Raw genomic sequence first — 20,753 nt, 5'->3', positions numbered from 1 at the left:
ATCCAGTGCTGCAGAACGATAAGGTAAAGGTTCTTCAACATTGATATCTTTCATAGATTCATGTGCCAACCACCCTCATCCCCGTTTGTCATGAGACTGCTTATATGTATATGCTTTACTCACAACTCATTTAGCTAAAACATAGGACAGTTAAAAGCCTTTGACGGGACCAAATGAGGGTGCTGGTCTTTGACTGAAGATTGAGTCTTTGGGTCGAAATATGTTGGATGCAAATTTAGTTGCATTTTTCAATGTTATTGAGTGCAAAGATACACTGCTTTGTTAACCTTGTTTACTGACTGTTCTCAGCAGTACGACGGGAAAGAATTCAAACATGTCAATCTATGAAAGATGCTTAGTTGTAGAACTGATATTACAGGCAAATAACTTTTTTTGACCCTACTCTTTCATGGGATCTTCATCAATAAACTGACTAAGTTAAAATGATACAGAATATATTAAGAGGAGGGTTGTAACTTTTCCCATTCTTGGTTTTTTAATTTTGCATCTTAAACTAAACTACTACTTCAGTAGATGCTCAAAACTATATAGGTAATCAAGTAAATCTGCAAATCAGTGTGGACTGCTCATATGGGTATCAGCTGTTCCTTGTTCCCGTTCTCCCAAGGGCATTTTCATGGCACAATCTAGATAAAATTGCACTGAAAACTGATTTTTCTTTTTTTAACTTGGGATCTAATCCAAATATCTACCATGTTACTAATGGTTCTTAGCGCTGAACACAACTAGAAGACTGGTATATTGAATCTCAATATGGAACAGACAGATACACTTACATTTTTATTGCACTATTTCTTCTCACTAAGCATGTCGACAGTTGCTGACCCAGGTACAAGAACAGGAACTAATTAAGGCTACTTTTATGGCTCTAAGTTGATTATGTGAGAATTAAGTGCAGCAGACTCAAACTCTTCATGCCTTTTTCAGCGGTGTGCCAATGTACAAATAGCCCTTTTGGAACCCCCTATTTATTAGAATTGACAACCCTATTCCTGCTCTGTGGGACTGCCTCATTGAATGTCTGTTTCTCTCCATCTCCCACCAGGAAGCAGTTGTTGGAGCTCAGCTCCCATCAAGAGAAGGAATTGGCTAATCAGTTATCCCAGTTTAAGGCCGAGCTGCTGGAACGTGATGAGAAGATGAGACATGTCACTGAGGATTATGAGACCAGGTGAGTTTGTGGGGAGCGGTGTAGAGGAACTGAATTCAGGTATGTTTGTGTGAGAAAGTGTGAGTGACCGTATTTTGCAACAGAGAAGCTGTGGTACTTTAACCTCTGGTGCTTTGTAGTACAGATAAAACCACCTACTCTTTTTCAAAGGGTATGCCCTGATTTCTTTGGAATACGCCAGGTAAAATAGAAATTAAGCTTCCATATGTCTTATCATAACATATTGCAGTGGGACGCAAGAGATTTTTAATAAAGGAAAGTTTTATTGGTGCAGGTGTATTGGAGCAGTACAGAAGTGTATATACATTAAGTAGCTTGCAGTTGTGTCCCATATTGTCAATTTAAGTCCTCAGCGTGGGATGAATGCTGACATTTGTATGTGTGAAAAGGACCACTAGTCTATTTGGAATTTAGTGAGGCCCTGTGGCATTATAGAAGTTACCTCCATTTGCTTATGCAAGGAAATTGGTTTGTAATAGATTTCTGCGCATGCCCCTTGAATCGCAGAAAATCTTCTTGTATGCATGCTTAAACTCTGAAATCTCTACTGCAAACCACCTGAATATACTTCATCTCCACTGATAAGCCGTGCTGCAGGGATTTTCTTCAGACCCATTTTTGACAATGATGGACAGATGTGTTCCCTCAAAACACTTCAACAATTTGGAAGATGTCTCTTTCAAGGACTGTTAGTTCTCTTGAAACCAGTAGATCTTAGAACTTGAGAGTTTGGTTCCAGGGAATCTTCCTCAGTAATCATAACCACTTAATTGTCATGCCCATATGCAGGATTTTGGAGAACCTTGCAACATATACATCTGTTTGTGTGAGCCTTTTTTGTAGACAAAAAGCTAACTTTGCAGCCTGAATAAGGCTAGGAAGGGCCAACTTTCATTTATTTTCTTGTTCTAAAAATATCTCCAGTTATAGAAAATAGTAAACACATCTTAAGTGACTAGAAATATCACTGGCAAACTTATTTAGAATAAAGGAAAATTAAAGGAATGCAGGGCAATGCTAGCAGGTAGGTTGCAAAAGTAAAGCAGAAAAAACTTGATCTTTATCTAATACAGTAACTCAGTTTTCGTAATCTACTTAGCAGCTGAATTAGGTGGCACCTGAGGGACCACTGGTGACAAAGGTAGAGAAGTAGCAGGAGGTGCTTGAAAAATGAATAGCAAGATAGATCTTCATGGGGTAGGAGTAGGTAACAAAGTGACTAAAGACGTCAATTCTCTGGTGGGTGAGTACGCCCTGGCCTACTGAAATTCTATAGAAGATAGTACTGATTTCTTTTTAATGCGACTTAACCAATCCACTAAAGCCTCTATGAAGGAGAAACAGTATGTCCTTGGGGTTGACGCAGCTCGATCTTGAGTTGTCCCTTGAGCGAGAGGAAAGCACTGAGGTAAATCGCAAGTCCTCTCCTCACCCCTCGCGACATCCTGAAGCTACTTCCTTAAGTCTCTCCTGCAAACGGTGCAGCTTGATTTTCTGTCTACCCTTCAGGGTCCTCCTGGGAATATTTTGACAATAAACGCAGCCTTCAGGATAGTGATCTTCTGGAATGCATGCGATGGAGGGCATGGGAATCTGAATGGGCTTCTTGCCACAGACTGGGTACTTCACGAAAAGTGAAGACAGTCTGGCTAGGAAACTAAGATTCCAGTCAGAAAACAGGGGAGGTTTGGTAGTGAAATTTCTAGGCATGTTAGATGTTTTTAATGACTCTCTTCCTATATTTAGAGATTTTCAACATTCATTTTTTTCCCCCATTACTAGCCTTCTCTAGGCTGCAAAGTCATTTGTTTATGGATGTTCATTTTTTTTGTCTACAAAAGGACTTTCACATTATACAAATCTATATATTTTGCAAAGTGCACCAGGATCCGGCATGTGTATTGTGCTTAATGACAAGATGCTCACTTGTTTTCTGTTAAGGAATGACTCCTGACTCTGATTGTATAGGTTGGCCAAATGTCAGGAGGAGACGCGCGAGCTGGAGGCAGCCAAGAAAAAACTGGAGTCACAGCGCTCTGAGATGGTGGGTCGACTGCAAAACCTGATGCAGTCTCACTGGAATGAGGCACTTCGGGTGTTAATGGCTGAACAATCCCCACAGGCCATTAAAGTTTGCCAGGTGAGTCCCATGCAAAAGGCAAGAAAAACCACTAGTACCCACCCTTTATCAAGAAACGCAGCCTTTTAGGCTGTTGATGTAAGCAATGGAGAGAGGCGAGAATAGCTAATTATAAAGTTGTCCCACCACGGTCATTAAATGTTTCCCATTTAACTGCAATCTTGGCCACCATTATGATAAATGATTTTGTTGGTGCCTTCACAAGTCATTTCACTGCCACCTACTGGGCCTGAGAGACAATATACTAATATGGGAATCAAGACCTAGCGAGCACCACACTGTGAACCATTACAATATATGGTGGGGAACTTTAGGATGGGGTGTGGTTGGGGGGGGGTAAGGTAAATGATATAAACTTGTTATTAAACAATCACCAGATTGTGGTGGCAGAAAGTTATGGGTTTGACTTTGGGGTGGTAGGCAAATGGCCTGTTTTGAGGAAGAATGGTTTTTGAGCTGTCTGATCTCCTTATCAGTTCTGGCAAGATACTGATTTTGCTGACTTAAACTGTCTTATCCCTGATGTTTTGTTTCGTCATTTAAAAGTCATTCTGTCTTGATAGGTGGATAAGAGGCTTTCGGATTCCTGCTTGGCTCTACATGACCCTAAACACTCCTCAATGCAAAAGACAATGGCTGTACCACCATCTAAGTCTGAACCGCTGCTTCACTCTGAATACACCCAGCAGAAACTGTTTCAGGCCAATCTAATGGATTCTTTGAGCAGTGCAGCCTCAGACCTAAAAGCAGGGGAGAATATTCCTAATAGGTCATTGCGAACCACTGCTTCAGTCAATGGAAAGCCGAAGGCAGCAGTGCAGTCTTTCCACCGTGGACATTCTGAGATATCAGGAGACTCTGGTATTATGGGAGGAAGTCATGACCACATCACTCATAACAGCTTGAGTTCTGAGTCGATGGTCTCACAGGCTGTCTCTTCACACCCAGCAAACCAGAGGTCTTCCCAGAAACTACCTGATAAAGAACCAGAGCATCCCTCAAGTTTGAGTGGTCATGGCCCCCGAAGTGTTGTTGGAGGCAGCGTTTCCAGTCCCTGTCACAACAGGTCTGAAGATTATCGTAACTTCCTTTTGGCTAACCAGAGCCATTTCTATCCTCTTATCGCCAGTGGTCATCTCACAGCTGATCTTAGTCAGTTGCTGAACTACAGCTTCGCAAGCCAGATGAGCTTTAATCCTCTTGAGCCTCAGCCGGATGAGACCGGATTGTCTACAGGTAGGAGCTGAAGTGCTTATCATTGCTACTCTGCTTAGCACCTAACTTTTACTGGCACTGCACAAGAAGCTGCCATGGTCATGGCTGTATTAGATGATCAAGATATTCTGGTCATGATCAACCCTCTGGTTTAATGTAGAGATTATTTACAGCTAGCTTAGTGGTTGTTGGGGATCTCTGGTACCTCGCTGAAACAAAATTGTAAACTATTTCCCCTTACATTTGCCTAGAGTACTTACGATTGTAAACAGATGTCTTTCAAATGCCTCACTATATGATGGCTGAAGACATTGAGAAGGGACCAGCTGCTGGACTTTCACCAAAAGTATTTGCCCTAGCCTATGCCTCATTTTACCAAAATGACATTCTTTGCTGTGGAGGTAGAGTGATCTGGAGCAAACATTGATTGGCTTAGAGGAATAACATTTGCAAGGTACAAGTAGTGGGTTTTGCACAGTGGTTGTATTTCTACCTTTTACTACGTAGATGGCAAGTACTTTGTATTCTGTGGTCCTGCAGTTAAATAGGTTTATCTGTGACCACGAGGATCACATAGAATTGGCTTGTGGGTAATTGCTCTTTTACACTGCATGCGTTCCTTTGAATCTCTCAATTGAATGATCAGTTGTGAGCAGATGTAAGTTACTATGCAAAGTCTGACAACCTAATATGGACTTTCAGCTGCTTTTTGGCTACTAGAAATCCCCTTAACCCCTTACTGAGCTAGGTGTCTGTGTTTGAGGTACAACTTTTAAGTGTCCGGCCAGGACACACAGTGTGGGTGTCAGTTGCACAGCTAATATTAAACCAGGCCTTTGAAGCTGACCATTTCAAGAAGGCTGAGACTCCAGAGAATGGACAAGTGAGGTGAAATGTACGAAAGCTGAAAGAGTGGCTAGAGGTGTCAAGTAAGACAATGTAGCAGAGTGCAAATCTATGGATGTGAAACCTTGAGAGGTCAGGAAGGGAGATTGTCCATCACATAGAGGGCTTTTGAGGTAACTTGTCCATGTGATATCAATAGGCTGAGGAGCCAAGAGGATTAACTCAAAGACTGTAGCATTGTTGCATGTTTCAGTTACAGGAGCTAGGGCTGAATGTTTTCATTTTGATTAATTTAACTTTATTTAATCTACCTTATAAATATTCTCTATGTTGGCAGATTAAGTTCTTTTTGTGTGACCTTACCATATGAAAGTTGTTAAACATCCAAATGTGACTTTTGTTTTCCACACTGGAATAAAGTCACTTTAGAGACCTAGGTCTCTGTGATACCAGCCTAATTGCAGTGGAATGGATGTTAACCGCATCGCTGCGGCGGTTATTTTTCCGCTGTGCGGGTTTTTTCGAAAAGCCGCGTTAGATGACGAGCTCAGTTCGTCATCCGCACACGACCACCGTGGCTGATTACGAGCTCATCAGCAGCGAAGGGGTTAAGATCCTCTGCAATCCTACCTTGGAATTGGGTGTTGCTCCCTTTGAGGATAGTGGTTCTTTAGAGATACAGTTAATGCAACCTGCAGAAAGAGGTTATCCACCACGGCCCAACAAGGGTTTGCCCTTGTCTTTTGAGATTTCATGGTATAATGACTCAAGGATTGTAGTGTGCCTTGGTGGGTGTGTTGTTGGGGTAAGGGCTACTGTCTTAGTGAGGGGGTGCTACAGTGTGCAAGGTTGTGTTAGCATTTTTTTTTAAATCTCTTTGAGAGACCTGTAAGAGCCTGGAGGCAAATTGTGATAGGAATGCAGGATATTTGCCTTCATATGTGATTTGATGTTGGGACTGATCTGTCCTTCAATTTGGTAGTCAACGAGGAAGTATCAAGACCAGTAATTGTGGTTATGGTATTCCGAGAGAGCAGGCAGTTAAGAGTGTGATAATCTTAATTTGCTGGATGTTCATCAAATTTTAAGAAGCCCGGGTTGACCAGGGTCATAATCCCTTCTGACGCTAAAGAGTTTTGGTAATATCAATTCATATATTCAGGTTGCCTATTATGAGGGCATGTTTTGATGCTAAGAGTAAATACTTTACCAAGTTGAGGAATTCCGAGAATGAGGCAGCTACTGTCTTTGGATAATACTGCAATGTTTTAGAGTTTTTGATGGATTACCTGTCTGCCAAAGTCTCTAAGACAAAAGAAAATGCATAATAAGATGCAAGTGTTCATAGTTCTCAGTCCCTGCGGACCTAGGTAGAGATGTACATGCCTTAGATGGTACTGGAGAAGGTGAGTAGCACTTATTGCCAAACATATTAATTCAGCGAGCATGTTCTGCAGTCCACTCCCAGGGTTTTTCTCCATTTGATATGTTCAGTACTCAGTTGTTATAGAATATTGTCTACCACTTTGTGAGGATGTACTGCCTTATGAATTGTGCAGGTTAAGTTAAAGTGGGTTTGTTGTTAGAAATGCCTTACATTTCTACCTTTTCCTCTAAAAAAGCAAGGAGAGGGTCACAAAGTATAATGGTTCTCAAGTTGCCTCCTGTAATTTCCTCCATCACCTGCTCTTTTTATTCACCGCACCTGTGCCATGCAACCACGACTTCTTAAGGCAATACTATAAAAAAAAAATATGTTCAAGGCATATGGACTGCAGATTACACACTGTGCATAGATGGCCACCTAGTGTTGGGCCCGGATGTTTGCAGTTTGTTTTTGTTCTAGAAAGTCTGCGCATGGTCACCGGCTCCATCCCCAGGTTGATTTTTTCTGCCACCGGGCTCGGATGTGTTTTCAGCGCTCCTTGTTGGAACCAATTTCCTTTGGCACGCAATCCCCACCAGCTTCAACAGTATTGTTTCAAACACGTTTTCCAGTCGACGATACTCTTCAACTCCGAAGTCTTCGATTCCGGTCGTCGATCAAGTCCTTCGGGCCTACCTAGGCCTCAACTTCCAGCTCATGGAAAGAACGCCATTAAGAGGTGTCCTCAATGTGGGTCGAAGTTTCCCCACACCAATCTACATGAGGTGTGTAACCTTTGCCTCTCACCGGAGCATGAGGCCAGAGACTGTTCCGCTTGTGCCTCTTTCCGCTCCAAGAATACGATCCGGGACCGAAGAGCTAGGAGAACAATGGCTCTTTCATCAGCTCAGATTCCAGACGACCTCTTCCAAGAGGGCGTCGACGTCCCGGAACAACATGGCGTCGACAGCAACTTCAAGGCAGAACATTCCGAAGTCGAGGACATCACTCCAGCACAAAGGGTCGTAAGTAAGAACGTCTAGCCCGGCCCTTCCTCAACACACCCCAAAAAGGCTTCGGTCACACCCTCGCATGCACACCGAGACACTGCTTCCAATGCTCCGCCTTCGGGCTCGGCTAAGAAGCCCAATAATCCTTCAGGCGACTCGGGCTCGAGTCAGCCTGCTCACGGAGCCGGCGCACATCTATGGGTACTGAAAAACCATTGTCTGCATCTAAACAATCGGCGCCGAAAACTAGTGGTAGCTCCTCAGCACCTAAACCACACTCTGAACCAAGCAGACCCGCTTCGGAGCCGAAAACCCCATCGGAGCCGAAAAAGGCATATACTTCCCGGCTAAAGACTGCCAAACAACAAGCTTCAAAGCCAAAAGAAGCTCACAGCTCTGTGCCACAAACACTCAGCACCAAAAGATCTGCCTCCCGCAGAGGACTTATTTCATCCAGACCCTGCACAAAAGACTCTAGTTAAAGATCCAAAGACTGATAGACTAACTCTTAGTTCAAAGAAATGACCACTGGACACTCCTACACCTGCTCCTCATCCAAAGGACATTGCTACCTCTCCTCTAAGAATTCCTTCTCTTCCTCTCTCTCCTACTCCACATATACCATCCCCTCTTCCTACCCTACCACATCACTCCCCTCCACCTTCTCCCATAGAAGATGACAACAGAGATGATGGCTCTGATGACACAGGGGGTGGTGCAGATAGCGAGCCACCAGATCAGTCTACTCCTCCGGGCTCACCTGACCCTTGGAATGATTATAACACTCCAGACGTCCCTTATGTCCCCCTAGACGACATATATCTCTCTAGGCCTTCCCCACCGAAGACACTGATTTAATCAATTGGTACATAGTGCTGCACAATACCTTGGGGTTGACCTACATACTGCCCCTGTGGAAGAAGACTTCCTAATGGATATCTTTGACAATGCACAAAGGTCCGTGTCAATTTTTCCCATGCGTAAGGGAGTTATTAAGCATGCTCCAGAAGTCTTCAAAGACCCAGTTAGTACTCTGGCCATCAACCCACGAATTGAGAAGAAATATAAAGCTGCTCCTTCAGATCCAGTATATATTAAAGGCCCAGCACCATTAGACTCTTGTGGGCTCTAATGCACGCAAAAGAGCGAATTCACAAACATCAGGTGAAGCTCCCCACCAGATAAAGAGTCTTAGCTCATTACGCATCCACTAAAAGAACTGTCACAGGCAGCAAACATGTGGTGTATTGCCAATACACAAGTATTACTGGCAAGATACAACAGGGCCCATTATGATTAATTAGAATCATTAATGCAGCACCTCCCCGATAAGTACAAAAACAGGGCAAATTAGCTTATACGGGGGGGGGGGGTCGGGGGAGGAATCACAAACACCTTAGTTGTGCACTAGATGCAGCAGACACTGCCGCCAGAGCAATTAATACCAGTGTTCTGTTGCATAGACAAGCATGGATATGCATTTCGGGGTTTAAACCTGAAGTCCAAAGTGCCATACTCAATCAGCCCTTTGAGCGACACGTATTCGGTCCTAATGTGGACGTATCCCTTAAATATGAAGGATACAGATACAGCCAAATCTATGGGAACCTTGCAGTCGCAGGCTCCCAGATGTACTTTTCGCCGCTCATCTTAAGGAGGCACCACCAGGGGATACTCTTCAGACACACCCTCTATTTCTTACAAAGCCCCCACACAATCCACCTATAGTAGGGGCTACCAAAGAGGCGGTTACAGAGGTAACAATAAAAGCAGAGATAAAAACAACTCCCGCTCTGCCTCCACCCCTGCCCAATGACTTCCCTCCCCCCGCCACATTCCACTCCAGTCTGGGGAAGGCTACAACAATACCTGCCAGCCTGTGAAAATATCACGTCCGACAGGTGCAAGAAATAATTCAGTCAGGTTACTGTCTCGAACTAACCTCTACCCCCCTCCTTCCCCCCCCCCAAACATACCACCCAAACAGCGTCCAATGTCACAAGAACATTTGATACTGCTCAGACAGGAGGTAATATTCCTCCTGCAGACAAATGCAATAGAGATAGTTCCACTGCATCAGCAGAACAAAGGAGTATACTCCCTCTATTTTCTCCTTCCAAAGAAGAACGGATCTCCGAGGCCTTTTCTAGACCTTAGACCCCTACACCTGTACATACAATCAGACCACTTTCATATGGTCACACTCCAGAAGGTCCTTCCACTCCTGTTACAAAGCGACTTCCTTGCCACTATAGATCTCAAAGACTCCTACTTCCACATTCCTATCCACACAGTGCACAGAAAATATCTTGATTTGTACTAGACGGACAGCACTACCAATTCAAAGTACTCCCACTCGGAGTCACAACAGCACCGAGAGTGTTTACCAAGTGCCTAGCGGTAGTAGCAGCACATCTAAAAAGGCAGCATATTCACGTCTTCCCATATCTAGACTACTGGCTCATAAAAGGCAGCTCATACAGCCAGTGTTTACAACCCACTCACGCTACAATCCAACTACTCCACAACTTGGGATTTACAGTAAATCACCCTAAATCCCATCTGCAACCGTCCTATGTACAACAATACCTCAGTGCCACAAACACCGAATTAGCACTAGCCTATCCCTCTCCATACAGGATAACAAGTGTACAAACTCTCCTAACGAAGTTCAAACCGCAACACTCTCTTCCAGCTCGAGTGTTCATGCAGCTCATAGGAATGATGGCATCTTGCATATTCATAGTACCTCACGCAAGACTACAAATGCGTCCACTTCAAGAGTGCTTAGCACGCCAATGGAAACAGGCTCACGGTCAACTAACAGACCTAGTGTTGGTAGACAGTCACACTCCTCGCTCTCTGCAATGGTGGAGCACCAAAAACCTTTCAAAAGGCCGATCGTTCCTAGAGCCAGTTCCTCAAATAGTCATAACAGGTGAGGCATCGCTCTCCGGCTGGGGAGCTCACCTACTGCATCACACCATGCAAGGCAGGTGGACACCAACAAAAGTCACTCCACATCAACCACCTGGAGTTACTGGCTTTATTTCTAGCCCTAAAAGCATTCCAAAAGCAAGTATCAGGCAAGGCTGTCTTAGTCCGCACAGACAATATGACAGCCATGTACTACATAAACAAACCAGGGGGAACACTCTCTACAGCTGTTATTGCAGCAGATATGGAGATGGGCTATACCTCTAAAGATCTTCCTCTTAGCCCAGCATGTTCCAGGAGTACAAAACACCATAGCAGATCGGCTAAGTCGACCGACACAGCAGGTCCACAGATGGGAACTTCATCCACAAGTTCTTCAAACGTTCTTTCAACTGTGAGGACAACCTCAAATAGACCTCTTTGCTACCCACAAACGTAAAATGACCAAGCTTCGCCACCAGATATCCACACCCATTGTCCAAAGGCAATGCGATATGGATTAACTGGTCCGGCAAATTTGCGTACGCTTTTCCATCTCTCCCACTACTTCGATTAGTGGTACGGAAAGTACAGCAACATTCCCCAACACTTGTTCTAGTTGCTTCAACTTGGGCTAGACAACCGTGGTACACCATGCTGATGCAACTTTCTGTGTTACCATACCAAAAACTATACCCATCTCCACGCCTATTAACGCAGAACCATGGAGAGATCAGACACCCGGACCCAGCTCAGCTCAACCTAGCGATGTGGCTCCTGAAGTCAGTTTGGTTACCTTAACCTCCCTCCAGACTGTATGAACATCATTAAAGAAGCTAGACGTCCCACCACCAGAGCATGTTATGCAGGTAAGTGGAAACGGTTTGTAATATACTGTCAAAACCACCACATCAATCCTTTAGATGGTCTATTCAACACATCATAGGATGCCTATTACTCTTTAAAAAATGTAATTTAGCATACACGTCTATCAGACGGCACCTTGCTGCCATTGCAGCATACCTACAAAATAGACATCTATATCTCTTTAGAAGCCTACCATAAAGGCTGTTATGGAAGGACTCAAAAGAATAATCCCTCCCAGAACACCACCTTCACCAGTGTGAAACTTAAATATTGTTCTCCCACGTTTAATGGGACCTCCCTTTGAATTGTTACATAAATGTGAATTGCAATTCCTAACTTGGAAAGTAGCTTTCCTAGTAGCTATTACTTCTCTCAGAAGAGTTAGTGAACTACAAGCATTCGCCATTCAAGAACCCTTTCTGTAAATGCACCATAATAAACTGGTTCTCCGTACTAATCTTTATTTCTGCCAAAAGTCATTTCAACCTTGCATCTAAATCAATCTAAGCTGCCCGTATTTTTCTCGCAGCCAGAGTCTCAAAGAGCTCTTCACACCTCAGATGTCAAAAGAGCATTGCTTTACTACATTGAAAGGACACAAACTTTTCCTAAGACAAAACAACTTTTTGTGTCTTTTTCACCACCACATAAAGGTAACCCTATATCAAAATCTGGGATAGCTAGGTGGATTGTCAAATTCATACAAATTTGTTACCACAAAGCTAAACGTACCTTATCTATTCTTCCCAAAGTCCATTCTATTAGAAAAATAGGGGCTTCAATGGCATTTTAGGGAACATTCCCCTAGACGACCTATGCAAAGCAGCTACTTGGTCTACACCGCACACATTCACAAAACACTATTGTGTAGATGTGCAAACTAGACAACAAGCTACTTTGGGCCAAGCTGTACTAAAACCCCTGTTTCAAACCACTGCAACAGATACTGGTGGTCGCTGCTAAATGTGGGTACTGCTATACAATCTCTGTACAGTGTGTAATCTGCAGTTCATATGCCTCGAACGGAAAATGCTACTTACCAGTATGCATCTGTTCTTGGCATGTAGAGCTGCAGACTTACACATGCCTACCCGGCAACCTTTCTGTTCCAGTATTATCTTAATTAGATACAAATTACATGGACATCCTTACTTTTCTTGCAGAAACTCCATCACTTACCTAATGGCGAAAAACAATCTGGGGATAGAGCCGATGCCCATGCGCAGTATGATAAAAAGGAGTCGCCTATCCTGTGACTTCCAAAGACTTTCTAGAACAAAAACAAACTGCAAACATCCGGGCCCAACACTAGGTGGCCATCTATGCACCGTGTGTGACTCTGCAGCTCTACATGCCAAGAGCAGATGCATACTGGTAAGCAGCATTTTCCTTACTCTTTATTGAGCTTCCCTACTTAACTTTATTGTGCCATAGCCAAGTTGCCATCCACAGTACTAAATATTCCCCTGTCTCATTACTGAGTGCATCAGGATGGAACAGATTCCACATACACCCTAATTCTCAACACGCTTTAAACAGCCTATCTGGTAGACTTCTAGCTGCAGATTCTTGCCTTAGAATAATCCCTAGGCATCAAATTGGATGATTTTTTTTCGTGCAAGTATCTCTGCATGCCATTGGGTTCGGGTCCACGTGGTATTGTTGGCACCAGAAATGACCTATATAGGGGCCACACCAGTGTGCTGACTTCATTTATTTTCTTTCTACACCAGTCAGCTCAGATCTAGAGAAAAGCTACTCCCAGTCACTTTTTGACTGACCTTTTTCCAACTCTTTTTTCTAAGAGGTTTGAGACTGTCTTAGTGTGTAGGATGTACACCAGAAAGGCAGGTTTTAAGCTATGCTGTCTGTTATCGACAGATGTTGGTGACGGAACCGCATTTGGTCTGTCTCTGTCTTGAGTGGGACCACAACACCAATACATGCTAGGACTGCTGCGCCATGCACCCGAAGGCGATGAGGGAGTGGACCCTTAAGCTGTTCGCTGCCTGGCATTCATCGACTCACTATAATCCAAGTCTTTTGAGGAAGGTCCAGAGATGGCCTGTGATTTCGGACCAGATGACCGTGGTCCCACTCACTCGTTGGGCAAGTCCCACAAAAAGCTGTCAAAGAAGTGTTTGACTTCACCACACAAGTCTTCAGACGAGTTGCAGCGCCGTCGACACACACTGGTTCTCCCTTGGCAGCAGTCGGGCCTCCAAGTATCCAATGACTGGTCTGCTGCAGTGCCAGTCGAGCAACCCCAACCTTCCCTGGTTCCTTCTTCAGTGCAGATGCCAAGCATCGGTGGTGCTGCCCCATCATCGTTCCTGACGCCAATACGGAGCTGGACGGGCGTTGTCTAACGCCGGCTCTGGTGCTGACTGGAGCGGACTTCCCATATCAGGTTCCAGGTCCTTATTCTAATGACCAGTTTGGTTTGGAAGATGATTGGGAAGGGTCTGCGCACCATTATGGATACCAGTTAGAAGATCCAGAGGACAACCCAGTTTTAATCACGTGAAAGTAATTGGCCTGGATATAATGAATTGGAAGGAATAATCAAAAAAAGAGAAGAGAAATAGTTGTATAAAAAAGTAGAAAAAGAGTTAAAATATTGGTGGAATTTAATTCATTGGATTCATACTGGGAAAAGGCAGTGCAGCTTGGTGGAACCAGGAATGGTTCCCCTTAGATTTGTTTTGAATGCAGCGCAAGAGGCGAAGCGCAGAACAAGTTTGCACGCCATCAAAGTGAAATCAGTTTAAACTTGGATAAAAACATGAAAGAACGAAATGGAAGAAAAAATGAGGTGTGCCTCTCACCACCCCCAATTTTATATGCACCTCCTACCTATGCCACCTTTTTGAAAGCTGATTAACTACCACCTCTCCTTGCTCTATCAGGAGGTGTTAACTGTCTCAGGCAAGGGAGCTATAGAGAAGGTGCTGGCATCAGAAGTAAGCCGTGGTTGCTGTTCCTGCTACTTTCTGGTGCACAAGAATGACTGAAGCCTTTGTCCTAATCTAGACCTATTCCTTTTCAGTCTCTTCCTGAAAAAGAAAGGAGAAATTCAAAATACTGCAAGTCCTGTCTGCCCGCACCCAGGAGACTGGTTGATATCACTGGACTTACTGCATCCTTATTTTCACATCCCCGTCTTGCCTGCCAACAGCCGCTATCTGCATTTCGCTATAGGCCAAGCGCTCTTTCAGCTTGCATTACTCCTGTTTGACCTTACCAGCCCCCTTCTGCTGTTCACGAAGTGATGGGGGTGGTAACAGCACATTTACGGAGGTCAGGAATTCCAATCCTTCTGTACCTCGACGATTGGCTGTTGAAGGCGAACTCTCCCAAGGCAGTTGTCACCCGATGTCTGACTACATCAAACCCCCTTCACCTGCTGGGGTTCACGATCATAATGCCAAAGTCACACCTAACTCCTCAAACACTCCATTTCATCAGAGCTGTTCTAGGCACAGTGCAATTATGGGCATATCCTCCCAAGCGGGAAGTCTTGGATATTCAGGATACAATTTCGATATTTCAGCCTCTATCCTGGATTTTGGTGAGACTAACACTGTGGCTGATGGGCCTCGTGGCTTCCTGCATTCTTCTTGTTATGCATGCCTGTTGACCTATGGGTGCTTTGCAATGGGACCTGAGGTTCCAGTTGGCCCAGCATCAGGGGGATCCCTCAGTCATAGTGCAGAGCTCAGAGCGAACTGCAAAAGATCTGCAGTGGCAGACTGCTCCTCCCTTCCACAACCAGAGCTTACTGTATTGACAGATGCGTCTCTGCTGGGGAGGTCATTTGGGAGAGGTGGCGATCAGAGGACTGGTGTCCAGCGGAATCCGGACTCTGTTAGAGCTCCATGCGATCTGGTTGGCATTGAAAACTTTTCTTCCTTTGATCAGGGGAATGCTGGTTCAAGTGTTCAGGGACAACACTACAGCCATGTGGTATTGCAACAAACTGGGTTGAATGAGGTAGTGGACCCTTTGTCGAGGGGCCCTGCACCTCTGCATATGGCTGGAACATCAGGGCATATCCTTGGTGGTTAACACCTGGCCGGTTCTCTGAACACCAAGGTGGAAAACGTTGCTATTGATGCCAAATGGGTCACGAATGGCGTTTCCATCCGGAGGTGGCACAAGGTCTCATTCACGAATGGGGAGAGCCTTGGTTAGATCGGTTTGCCTTTGTCAGCATTTTTGCGCGCTGGGATTTCCACTGCTGCTTTTGCACGGAGACTCTTCATCTCGAGTGGAGCTGAGGCCTCCTGTATCCCTTTGCGCCATTAACACCCCTGCTCACTCGGAGTTCTCAAGGAGATCTGAAACGACTGTGCCAAAGTCTTTCTTGTGGCTTCGACTTGGGCAGAGTCTGGTATCCCAAGCTGTTGCGCATGAGCATCTGTCCTCCAATCAGGCTGCCTCTTTGGGAGGATCTTCTGTTGCTGCAGGCGAGCAGGGCTATACACCTGAAAACATTCCCCGTTCATGTGTGGATATGGAGCAGTGACAGATTTCAGCTTTAGGCCTTCTGCCCAAAGCTTCAATGCTATCTTGGCAGACTGGCATCCGTCCTCCAACAGTATGTCTGCTGTTTGAGCGAGTTTGTGGCATGGTGTACAGACAATTTGACTCTTTCTGAGCCTCTTTCCCTGCTTCTATTCTTTCTTACGTTAGCCCGGCAGGGTTCTACTTTGGACACATTGAAAGGCAGTCTTTCTGCCATCAGCATTTCTACGGTTGCCAGGTCAGACATCCCTTTTTCAAGTCCCCTATTGTACATGGTTTTTTAAAAGCGCTACAACACATGTTCGCACCTGCACACTTCATTATACCACAGTTAGGCCTTAATTTAGTCCTGGCATCTCTAAAGTGTGCTCATATCGACCCTCTACATAATTGCCCACTCAGGCTCCTCACAATGAAAACAGTCTTTTTGGTGGCAGCAACATTTTCCCGGAGGGTCAGTGAGCTGATCACACTATCTGGACATCCTCTGTACCTTACATCTATCTAGACAAACTGGTCCTTAGAACTAGAGCATCCTTCTTACTGTAGGTGTTAACTCCCTTTCCTATAGGCCAGTCCAATACTTTGCCTACCTTTTACACTCTGCCTCACTCCTCTAAAGAAGAAGAGAGATTACATTGGCTGGACCCAAGAAATGGCTTTGTCGTTCTACCTTGAACGAACAAGAGTTCCGGGTATACAATTTGCTCTTTGTGGGGTAAGTTGAAGCCAAGAAAAGGTAGGGCGTTGCAGAAAAGACTATTTCATATTGGATAGTGCTCTACATCAGTTTCTGCTACACACTGGCCAAAGAGCAACCTCTTGTGAAGGTTTGCAAGCTCCTTCTACTAGATCTAGGTTACAACCACTGCGTTCGCTCTCAGAGCTCCTGTCTTCGATATCTGTCAGGCAGGAACATGGGCCTCATTACACACTTAACAAAACTCTACTGCCTGGACAGTCGGCTCTGGCTTGATAGTGACTTTGTCAATTCGGTACTACAGGACTTGGCAGTCTAATCCGTACCGCAGTCCTACTTCAGGGAAGTATTGCTTTGGTATCTATTCTAAAGTAAGAAATCAGCAGCTAAAAGTCTCTATCAGATGAACCAGTAGCTTGCCTTCGGTAGTGCCTTATCTGGTAGAGTCTCTATTTCATGGTAATTCCTTACCGACCAACCTATCCTCCCAACGAACCAGGGATCAGTGTTAGTTACTCCACGCTTCTGGCATTGAAAGTTGCGAAAAGAATCTGAGAGACTACTAGCTGCAGATTCCTTAACGTAGAAATATCTCCAGGCGTGAGACTAGATCCAGAAATATTTTGCCACAGCGTCCCTGTGCACGGGGGGGTGGTGGTGGTGGTGGGGGGGATTTCGCCCAGGCGTTGTCCGTGTACGAGATGTCTGTGAGGTCACATGTCCCACACCGGCGCGCCTACTCCCCCTCCCCCCCCCCCCCCCCCCCCCCCCCTTTCCGCATGCAACGCAGATCCAGATCGTGCCTGTTCAGGCCTTTCGCTATTGTGTTGGAACAGTGTGCGAATACCTTTGGGTTTTAAGACGTGCTCGTCTTGTGGACGCCTGATGTCTGCAACGGATCCTCACCTCATGTGCATGTGGTGTTTGGGGGAGCATCACGACTCACCGGACTGTGAGGCATGCCCGCAGATGAAACCGAAGTCCCGGCGGGAGCGCTGGATGAAACTTCTCCCAGCTCGCATGTCCAGTTTGGCATCGTCACCTCGACCGGCCCCTGTGTAGGGTTTTCAGAACCGCTGCCGCCGTCTTCGTTCTCGTCCTTCTCCCTAGGCCGCGAGAGCGTCGCTCACCTGTCGGTAAGTGTTGCAGTTTAACCCCTAGGGTCAGTTGCCGGCCTGTTGGGGGCGTGGGCTCTCCGTGGGTGATGCGGCCCCATGTGTCGTCCTATCTGCCATTTCCTGGTGGGGGGGGTGACTAGAGCCTAGATGGAGACATATGCAGGGGTTTTGCAGGCCTCGCTGGCTTTTCCTCCTCCTGGGGCGTCAGCGGATCCCTTGCCGTGTGCGGGCCCTCCGCTGCAGCTCCGGCGCTGACTGGTTCGGATCCAGGTTTGGAGGATGTGGCGCCTTTGAGGTGCGGCCCTTCGGGGGGGTCCCTCCTTCGGCCCACGGCTCCTCTGCTTCGCCGCAAACTCCTGTGCGAGTCCCTGTGGTGTCGCGGGTAGTCGCCGGGGCTCGGGACTCCTCCCCGAGCCCCTCTCGGCCCTCTGTACAGGCGGCGATCTTGTCTGAGGCCGAGGTAACGCTTCTACAGCGCACCGAGGTGACGCTTCTACGGCACAGGTGGCTGCTTGCCCTGACGGTGCCACAGGGGGCCCCTCTCATCCAGTTATGGGTCGAGGTTGGCAGGGGACTCCTCGTCCTTCCCCGGGTCACTCTCGTCCCTCCACGCAGGCGGCTGCCTCTGAGGTTAGGCCAGTGCCGTTCCTTCGCCACCCCAGCGTCTCCTCTGGCGCCGGACGACTGTCCTGCCTCAGATTACGGACTCTACGATGCCAGGCCAAAGCTCGGTCATTGACTCTTCTTCAGACTCCTCCTCTTCTCCAGAGGTTTGGCGCTTGCTGGTGTCGTCCTCGCTGGAGACGGGCAGCCGTGTCGTGGCTTTTTCCCTGACGTCTTCTAAGGACGGCTCCTCGCCGTCTCTGCGGCTGCGGTGTTCCCCGGAGGAGCCGCAGGTCCCCCATTCCTCTGTCCCTCTTCCCAGACCTGGCCCTTTCTCCCTCCAGTTGGCTTGGGGGACGGCCACCTTAGCTAGCAGCTGTCGCGGACCGAGAAGCTGCTCTCCCCTCCGCTGGGCCCTATGGAGGCGGGTGCGGCCTTCACTCACGCTGTTTCCACAGCTGTGGGAATGTTGTTCATGGGTGATCCAGCTGCCCATTTCCCCGGGGATCATCTTCTGGAGGTTCTCCATCAGGGCTCTGGTAGTAGGGAGCTGCTGCTTCCCTTCAAGGGTTCGCTCCATTCTTCTCTTTTGGGGACTTTGGGTCGTCCCGCCACGGGGGACCCGGTGCCTCAACACCTTCTTCACCGCCACCATCTGGCTCCACGTGATCCGATGTCTTTCCCTCCACCCCTCTGCCAGAGGCCCTCTTTTGCAGAATGCCTTTCCTCCCTGCTGCTGCGGACTCCCCCCGTCATGGGAGGCCCGCTGGCTGGACTCTTGGGGGTGCATTATGTTGGCCTCGACCAGTGCGGCTCTGCGGGTCCTTAACACTGTGTTCTGGCTAGGGCCACTTCTTGCTTGTGGGACTCGGCAGAGTCCCTTGTGTCAGCCGCTTCTCAGGAAGGTGCTTGTGTTGATTTGAGGCACCATGTGTCAGACGGCCGGGAGCTGGCGGCGTTTGTTCTTCGCTCTGCTCTGGACATCTCGGTGCTTGGTCGTGCCATGGCTTCCTCGGTTGCACTTCGCCCCCATGCCTGGCTTCGGGACAGTATTTCCAGAGAACGTTCGGGAAATGGTGGACCTTCCTTTGATCTTTTGTTCCAAGCCCCTGCGGACTCTGCCATTCAGAGGTTCTTGGTGGGGCTTAGACCGCCTCCGCCTCGTCCTCCCCCCCCCCCCACCCCTCCTTCTCCCCCTCAGTGACCTGTGAGTTGATCTGGTTTTCGGAGATGTTCTTCCATTGAGGCGGGTCGCCCCAATTGTATAATCTGTGCGCTTTGCGTGCATTTGAGTCCTCCTTGTTGGGACTGTGGTTCTGTTGGCTGCTGGCTTGCCCTTCTTGACTGTTTTTGCTTTGGGTTTTATATACCATGCTGGCCCTGTGACTAGGTCTTCTGGTTTTTTTCTCTTTGGCTGCTTGACAAGCCTTCTGCTGGTTTTTCCGCAGATATTTTCTGTTGGCCTCTGCTGCAGAAGTTTCTTCCTAAGAGGGTTCCCATGTCTTGGGACTTAACATGCCCTATGTGGGGTAGTGGTAGCTGTTATATAGCTTGTCATGTGCTCGGGAGCTGTGGTCGCCTTCGGGTCTCTGCTCTCTGTGGCGTTAAGGCGTGTTGCAGGTGCAATCCTCTTGCTAATGGCTTACAATGCCTTGGGTTGTTCCCCGGGGTGCTTTTCTCCGGGTCGCTGCGCTGTTAGCCTAGTCTGGCCTGGCCCACTGTCTGCGGCATGATGTCATGGCTCTGTCTAGTTCCGCTTCTTTTTGACTCGTGTGTGCAGACTCGTTCCTGGGGCGTGTCTGGGCCCTTCTTTGCCTTCCTGCTTTGTCTTCAGCTGGTGTCTGGCTTGCCCTGGGTGCATTGTCCTGTGGTGTTCTCTGCCTCTGGCTGTGCTTGACGGTGCCGACAAATTGTTTTTCTGCACCATTGTGCCTTCTTGGGGCTTTAGTGGGTCAGCCATTCTTGCCTTGCCCGTTACTTTTGCTGGACCCTGCACTCAGTTCTACCTCTCCTCCCTGAGGGCTGAGATGGTTCTTGAGTTCCTCCTTCTTTCGGGTGCAGTCTGTCCCTGTGGAGCATTGGATGGTTCTTCCTGGGTGACCTTGGGCTACCCTTTCTGCTTCCACCTGCTTTATTGCTGACGGCGCCGTTCTATCTGTTCTATTGTCTTCTGGCAGTGATGGGCTCAGCTGCCCCCCCTTTCATTGGGTGTGTTCCCGGTGTGGGGGAGGCTTGCCTTTGCTCTACCTCTTC

At 47.0% G+C, this 20,753-nt stretch overlaps 1 protein-coding gene across 5 annotated transcripts in view; it reads left to right on the top strand.

Annotated features, from left to right (window-relative positions):
* Positions 1-20,753, top strand: part of CNTROB (centrobin, centriole duplication and spindle assembly protein) — a 189,485-nt gene that overhangs the window by 100,810 nt on the left and 67,922 nt on the right. For all 5 annotated transcript variants that reach the window (XM_086946030.1, XM_086946032.1, XM_086946028.1 and 2 more), the window contains exons 12-14: positions 1,067-1,192; positions 3,161-3,332; positions 3,896-4,568. In XM_086946030.1, the coding sequence (XP_086802156.1) occupies positions 1,067-1,192; positions 3,161-3,332; positions 3,896-4,568 (971 nt within the window). The remainder of the gene's footprint in view (positions 1-1,066; positions 1,193-3,160; positions 3,333-3,895; positions 4,569-20,753) is intronic.

The sequence above is a fragment of the Lissotriton vulgaris genome, chromosome 12 (genome assembly GCF_964263255.1).
Source record: "Lissotriton vulgaris chromosome 12, aLisVul1.2, whole genome shotgun sequence".
Classification (NCBI taxonomy): domain Eukaryota; kingdom Metazoa; phylum Chordata; class Amphibia; order Caudata; family Salamandridae; genus Lissotriton; species Lissotriton vulgaris.
The sequence above is the reverse complement of the archived record's forward strand: the minus strand, read 5'-3'. Positions and strand labels throughout refer to the sequence as shown.